The sequence below is a fragment of the Sardina pilchardus genome, chromosome 22 (assembly GCF_963854185.1).
Source record: "Sardina pilchardus chromosome 22, fSarPil1.1, whole genome shotgun sequence".
Taxonomy (NCBI): domain Eukaryota; kingdom Metazoa; phylum Chordata; class Actinopteri; order Clupeiformes; family Clupeidae; genus Sardina; species Sardina pilchardus.
Genome location: NC_085015.1, coordinates 180,001 through 187,500, shown reverse-complemented (window position 1 = coordinate 187,500; position 7,500 = coordinate 180,001). Strand labels below are relative to the sequence as shown.

The 7,500-nt window shown below is 47.3% G+C and overlaps 1 protein-coding gene across 1 annotated transcript in view; it reads left to right on the top strand.

The window, feature by feature from the left end:
* LOC134070295 (1-phosphatidylinositol 4,5-bisphosphate phosphodiesterase delta-3-A-like) overlaps nt 1–7,500 on the top strand; it is a 62,722-nt gene that overhangs the window by 8,072 nt on the left and 47,150 nt on the right. Inside the window, exons 3-5 of the mRNA XM_062526604.1 lie at nt 3,718–3,946; nt 4,346–4,475; nt 6,358–6,583. Coding sequence (XP_062382588.1) covers nt 3,718–3,946; nt 4,346–4,475; nt 6,358–6,583 — 585 coding nt within the window. The remainder of the gene's footprint in view (nt 1–3,717; nt 3,947–4,345; nt 4,476–6,357; nt 6,584–7,500) is intronic.

Genomic DNA, 7,500 nt, shown 5'->3' with positions numbered 1-7,500 from the left:
CCTGACCATAAAACAGAATTTCCATGACCTCTGATATAAAGAAATGGCCAATATTTTAGTGTTTGAAATCCTCGTTGTCCAGCCAACTTTCTTGAAACCGGCATTTCCCGGTATGTTTGCCTAAAGTGACACCATTAGCCAAGATATTGCATTCTAGAATGTTTCACATTTTTAGAACGGGAAATGTTTCGGGCAAAACAAAAACATGAAAGGTGCATCCACACATGAAACGAGAATACACAGCAGATTTTGGCTCATTTACTGTTAATAAAATTCCCTAACCTAACCTCAAGTTGGTCATTTTAGTTGGTGTTGCTGGTCTACATTGCTGTTGTTTTTACTGGCCATGCCAACTTATGTTGGTCATTCTAGAAAACCAGCTTGACCATCTTTGTCAAGCTTGGCTGGCTGTTCACCAGCATGACCATCTTAAACCAGCTGTATCCCACACGACAGGCTGGTCACACCAGCACGACCAGCTTCCTCAGATGGTCATGCCAGCATGTCTAGCTGGTGGCCTAACCAGCTACACCAGTAAAGACCAGCAATAGCTGGAAGAAAACCAGCAAAGACCAGCTAAAACCAACTAAAACCAGCTACCAGCCTAAGCTGGTTTCTTGCTGTTTTTTTCAGCAGGGTAGTGTGTGTGTGTGTGTGTGTGTGTGTGTGTGTGTGTGTGTGTGTGTGCGTGCGTGTTCCTCAGTTAGACTCTGACACACTGACCCTCCTCTCCAACACTAAGACCTCCCCCCCACTAAGAGCCCCCCCCCCCCCCCCCACCCCCCCCCCCCACGTACTTGGAATGTTGGCGTAGCACCAGACTCCCCTCCCCCACTGTGTGTGTGTGTGTGTGTGTATATGGGTATGTGTGTGTGTGTGTGTGTGTGTGTGTGTGTGTGTGTGTAAAGGGAGGCTTAAATTACACCCCCAGTGTCTCAGACACACCATCGATAGTCGCCAAACACACACATACACACACACACAAACACATAAAGTTCATATAAATTTCACATATATTTACTGTATGGGAGAGTGCACATCTTGTGTGTGTGTGTGTGTGTGTGTGTGTGTGTGTGTGTGAACTTATAATGTGTGTGTGAGAGAAAGAGAGAGAGTGCATTTCTTGTGTGTGTGTGTGTGTGTGTGTGTGTGTGTTTGATGAGTGCTGTGGCAGAGACATATTTGGCTGCAGTAAAACATGACCCTTGTGTTACACACACACACCCACACACACGCACACACACACACACACAAAGACAAGACACACACACACACACACACACACACACACACACACACACACACACACACACACAAGTGTGCAATTCCAATTTTAACCGTTGGACCACATGACCACATGGTGTGTCTGAAACACACACACACACACACACACACAGTATAGGGACAGACCCTGAACACACACACACACACACACACACACACACACACACACACACACACACACACACACACACACACACACACACACACACACACACACACACACACACTCAGTATAGGGACAGTACCCCCCCCCCACACACACACATACTCTTAGTATAGGAGCACATACACACACACACACACACACACAGACACACATACTCTCATGCACACATACAACTCACTATAGTAACAGACCCTGACAAACACACACACACACCGACAACTAGTCAAACACACACACACACTCACACACTCCCACAGATAGTAGCTAAACTACTCACACACTCCACCAACAAATGAAGTCTGACCACCACGCACACCCACTGAACTGCCTACACCCCTTTACACCACCCACACCCACTGAACTGCCTTTACTGCTACACCCCTTTACACCACCCACACCCACTGAACTGCCTACACTGCTACACCCCTTTACACCACCCACACCCACTGAACTGCCTACACCCCTTTACACCACCCACACCCACTGAACTGCTTATACTGCTACACCCCTTTACACCACCCACACCCACTGAACTGCCTACACTGCTACACCCCTTTACACCACCCACACCCACTGAACTGCCTACACTTCTACACCCCTTTACACCACCCACACCCACTGAACTGCCTACACTTCTACACCCCTTTACACCACCCACACCCACTGAACTGCTTATACTTCTACACCCCTTTACACCACCCACACCCACTGAACTGCTTATACTGCTACACCCCTTTACACCACCCACACCCACTGAACTGCCTACACTGCTACACCCCTTTACACCACCCACACCCACTGAACTGCCTATACTTCTACACCCCTTTACACCACCCACACCCACTGAACTGCCTACACTGCTACACCCCTTTACACCACCCACACCCACTGAACTGCCTACACCCCTTTACACCACCCACACCCACTGAGCTGCCTACACTTCTACACCCCTTTACACCACCCACACCCACTGAACTGCTTATACTTCTACACCCCTTTACACCACCCACACCCACTGAACTGCCTACACCCCTTTACACCCCTTTACACCACCCACACCCACTGAACTGCTTATACTGCTACACCCCTTTACACCACCCACACCCACTGAACTGCCTACATGCTACACCCCTTTACACCACCCACACCCACTGAACTGCCTACACCCCTTTACACCACCCACACCCACTGAACTGCTTATACTTCTACACCCCTTTACACCACCCACACCCACTGAACTGCTTATACTTCTACACCCCTTTACACCACCCACATGCTGTGTGTGTGTGTGTGTTTGTAATAGCCTATTCTCTTCATGACTCTGTGTGTGTGTGTGTGTGTGTGTGTGTGTGTGTGTGTGTGTGTATGTGTGTGTATGTGATAGCCTATTCTCTTCATGACTCTGTGTCTGTGTGTGTGTGTGTGTGTGTGTGTGTGTGTGTATGTGTGTGTTTGTGATAGCCTATTCTCTTCATGACTCTGTGTGTGTGTGTATGTGTGTGTGTTTGTGATAGCCTATTCTCTTCATGACTCTGTGTGTGTGTGTGTGTGTGTGTGTGTGTGTGTGTGTGTGTGTGTGTGTGTGTGTGTGTGTGTGTGTGTGTGTGTGTGTGTGTATGTGTGTGTGTGTGTGTGTGTGTGTGATTCTCTTCATGACTCTTGGGGGCAGCCGTGGTGTACTGGTTAGCGCATCGGGCTTGTAACCGGAGGGTTGCCGGTTCGATCCCCGACCAGTCCACCACGGCTGAAGTGCCCTTGAGCAAGGCACCTAACCCCTCACTGCTCCCCGAGCGCTGCTGGTTGGGCAGGCAGCTCACTGCTCTGGGTTAGTGTGTGATTCACCTCACTGTGTGTGTGCTGTGTGTGTTCACTAACTCGGTTAAATTGGATTAAATGCAGAGAACTGAATTTCCCTCACGGGATCAAAAGTATATATTCTATTCTATTCTGTGTGTGTGTGTGTGTATGTGATAGCCTATTCTCTTCATGACTCTGTGTGTGTGTATGTGTGTGTGAGAGAGCCTATTCTCTTCATGACTCTGTGTGTGTGTGTGTGTGTGTGTGTGTGTGTGTGTGTGTGTGTGTGTGATAGCCTATTCTCTTCATGACTGTGTGTGTGTGTTTGTGTGTGTGTGAGAGCCTACTCTCTTCATGACTCTGTGTGTGTGTGTGTGTGTGTGTGTGTGTGTGTGTATGTTAGAGCCTATTCTCTTCTTGACTCTGTGTGTGTGTGTGTGTGTGTGTGTGTGTGTGTGTGTGTGTTGCAGTCTGTGTGACGGAGGTGGAGTGTGTGCGTGAGGGCTGCCAGTCGGAGGTTCTGCGTTCTCTGTGTGGTTCCGTGTCGGAGGGCCAGTGCTTCACGCTGGTGTTCCGTGGCCCACGCAAGAGTCTGGACCTGCGCTGCTCCAGCGGCCAGGAGGCGCAGCACTGGGTACGCGGCATACGCACCCTCAAGGAGCGCCTCAGCAACATGACCCAGAAGGACAAGCTCGACCAGTATCCTTCCACCTGGGGGTGTGTGTGTGTGGGGGGGGGGGGGGGTGGGGGGGGGGGGTGTGTGTGTGGGTGAGTGAGTGAGTGAGTGTGGGTGTGTGTGTGTGTGTGTGTGTGGGGGTGTGTGTGGGTGTGGGTGGGTGTGTGTGGGTGTGGGTGTGTGTGTGTGGGTGGGTGGGTGTGTGTGGGTGTGTGTGGGTGTGGGTGTGTGTGTGTGTGTGTGTGGGGGGGGGGGTGTGGGTGTGTGTGTGTGGGGGGGGGGTGTGTGTGGGTGTGTGTGTGTGTGTGTGTGTGTGTGGGTGAGTGGGTGAGTGAGTGAGTGAGTGAGTGAGTGTGTGTGTGTGTGTGTGTGGGGGTGTGGGTGGGTGTGTGAGTGAGTGTTTGGACCTTAACAGTGTCCAGCTGGATCAATGGCTACCTACGGAGGGCCGATCTGAACCAGGACGGGAAGATGACGTATGACGAGGTCCAGCACCTGCTCAAGATGATCAACATCGACCTCAATGAGCAATACGCACGCTCACTCTTCAAGGTGTGTGTGTGTGTGTGTGTGTGTGTGTGTGTGTGTGTGTGTGAGTTCAACAACATTCAACTCAGTATTTTTGACCAGATAGTGATAGCAAGTCCAACTAGGATATAACATGTCCAACTAGGATACAACATGGTGATAGCAAGTCCAAATAGGATATAACATGGTGATAGCAAGTCCAAATAGGATATAACATGGTGATAGCAAGTCCAAATATGATATAACATGGTGATAGCAAGTCCAACTAGGATATAACATGTCCAACTAGGATATAACATGGTGATAGCAAGTCCAACTAGGATATAACATGGTGATAGCAAGTCCAAATATGATATAACATGGTGATAGCAAGTCCAACTAGGATATAACATGTCCAACTAGGATATAACATGGTGATAGCAAGTCCAACTAGGATATAACATGTCCAACTAGTATATAACATGGTGATAGCAAGTCCAACTAGGATATAACATGGTGATAGCAAGTCCAAATATGATATAACATGGTGATAGCAAGTCCAACTAGGATATAACATGTCCAACTAGGATATAACATGGTGATAGCAAGTCCAACTAGGATATAACATGTCCAACTAGGATACATCATGGTGATAGCAAGTCCAACTAGGATATAACATGGTGATAGCAAGTCCAACTAGGATATAACATGTCCAACTAGGATATAACATGTCCAACTAGGATATAACATGGTGATAGCAAGTCCAACTAGGATATAACATGTCCAACTAGGATATAACATGGTGATAGCAAGTCCAACTAGGATATAACATGTCCAACTAGGATATAACATGTCCAACTAGGATATAACATGGTGATAGCAAGTCCAACTAGGATATAACATGTCCAACTAGGAGACAACATGGTGATAGCAAGTCCAACTAGGATATAACATGTCCAACTAGGATATAACATGGTGATAGCAAGTCCAACTAGGATATAACATGTCCAACTAGGATATAACATGTCCAACTAGGATATAACATGGTGATAGCAAGTCCAACTAGGATATAACATGTCCAACTAGGATATAACATGGTGATAGCAAGTCCAACTAGGATATAACATGTCCAACTAGGAGACAACATGGTGATAGCAAGTCCAACTAGGATATAACATGGTGATAGCAAGTCCAACTAGGATATAACATGTCCAACTAGGAGACATCATGGTGATAGCAAGTCCAACTAGGATATAACATGTCCAACTAGGATATAACATGGTGATAGCAAGTCCAACTAGGATATAACAGGTCCAACTAGGATATAACATGTCCAACTAGGATACATCATGGTGATAGCAAGTCCAACTAGGATATAACATGTCCAACTAGGATATAACATGGTGATAACAAGTCCAATTAGGATATAACAGGTCCATCTAGTCTATGTGTGTAATATGTGTGTGTAATGTGTGTTTAATGTGTGTGTGCAATGTGTGTGTGTGTGTGTGTGTGTGTAAAGAGTAAGTGTGTGTGTTTGTGTGTGTGTGTGTGTGTGTATAATGTGTGTGTGTGTGTGTGTGTGTGTGTAGAAGTGTGACCGCTCGTGTAACGGGCGCTTGGACCCAGGGGAGATCGAGGAGTTCTGTCGGGAGATGTGTGTGTGTTTCTAAGTGTGTGTGTGTGTGTGTGTGTGTGTAGAAGTGTGACCGCTCGTGTAACGGGCACTTGGACCCAGGGGAGATCGAGGAGTTCTGTCGGGAGGTGTGTGTGTGTTTCTAAGTGTGTGTGTGTGTGTGTGTGTGTAGAAGTGTGACCGCTCGTGTAACGGGCGCTTGGACCCAGGGGAGATCGAGGAGTTCTGTCGGGAGGTGTGTGTGTGTTTCTAAGTGTGTGTGTGTGTGTGTGTGTGTGTGTGTGTGTGTAGAAGTGTGACCGCTCGTGTAACGGGCGCTTGGACCCAGGGGAGATCGAGGAGTTCTGTCGGGAGCTGCTGCGGAGGCCAGAGCTGGACGCCGTGTTCCGTCGTTACTCTAGCAACGGCTACGCGCTGACCACTGCTGAGCTGCGCGACTTCCTGGGAGACCAAGGAGAGGACGCCTCCCTAGACCACGCCCACCAGCTCATACACACCTTTGAGCTCAACGATTGGGGTAACACACACACACACACACACACACACACACACACACACATCACTAGACCACGCCCACCAGCTCATACACACCTTTGAGCTCAACGACTGGGGTAACACACACACACACACCAGTGGCGATTCTAGAGATTTGTAACAAGGGTGGCCCTAGTGGGGCACTGGTTAATTCAAGGGTGGCATCTAGATAAACAGAAACAGGCTCAACCTGTTAAATAAGCACACATGCATGAGTAAAACCATGCACCAAGCACCATACTCATAAATTGAAGGACAAAGAAGGACAAAGACCATACTCTCACATCAAATGTCTTTGTAATTGGATAAAATGTCGAATACAGTCTTCAGCTCATTTTCAGCTCTGAACAATTTGAGCAAAAGTGGAAGTGTGAAATGTTTTTTTGCCAGTGGTTCTTCACTGGTCTGGTTTTGGAACCCATAATTTCACAAGTTCATAAAGTTGTGACCAACTATATATACATATTTAGCATTCAGGCCAACGAATATGGTGAGGTAGCCTACATAAGACACGCAAAGTGCCTGGCCTATTTGTGTGGAAAATGCAGATGTTTGGCATTACATTTGTGAAGTCTTAACAGTAACTGCTGATATTTCCTCAAAGTACTACTCGACAGGTTTGTCTTTGACAGGGGTGCGTTGTTTCCAAGTGACACTTTAGTTTGGATGGTTTTATGTTCTCATGTGCACCCTACACTGTCTTATTTTGCCCAAGGGTTGCAGCCAACTTGCGTTTCACATGCTATCTTAAAATGATGCATACTTTTATAAAATTAGTTCCCTAACATTATATCTAACATGACCTGTCACATAAACATTGTCTATGTCCATGCCATGGCAAGGGCTGACATAGGCTACGAATAAATTTTATCAAAATAACAGGCCAATGATAGATCTGAT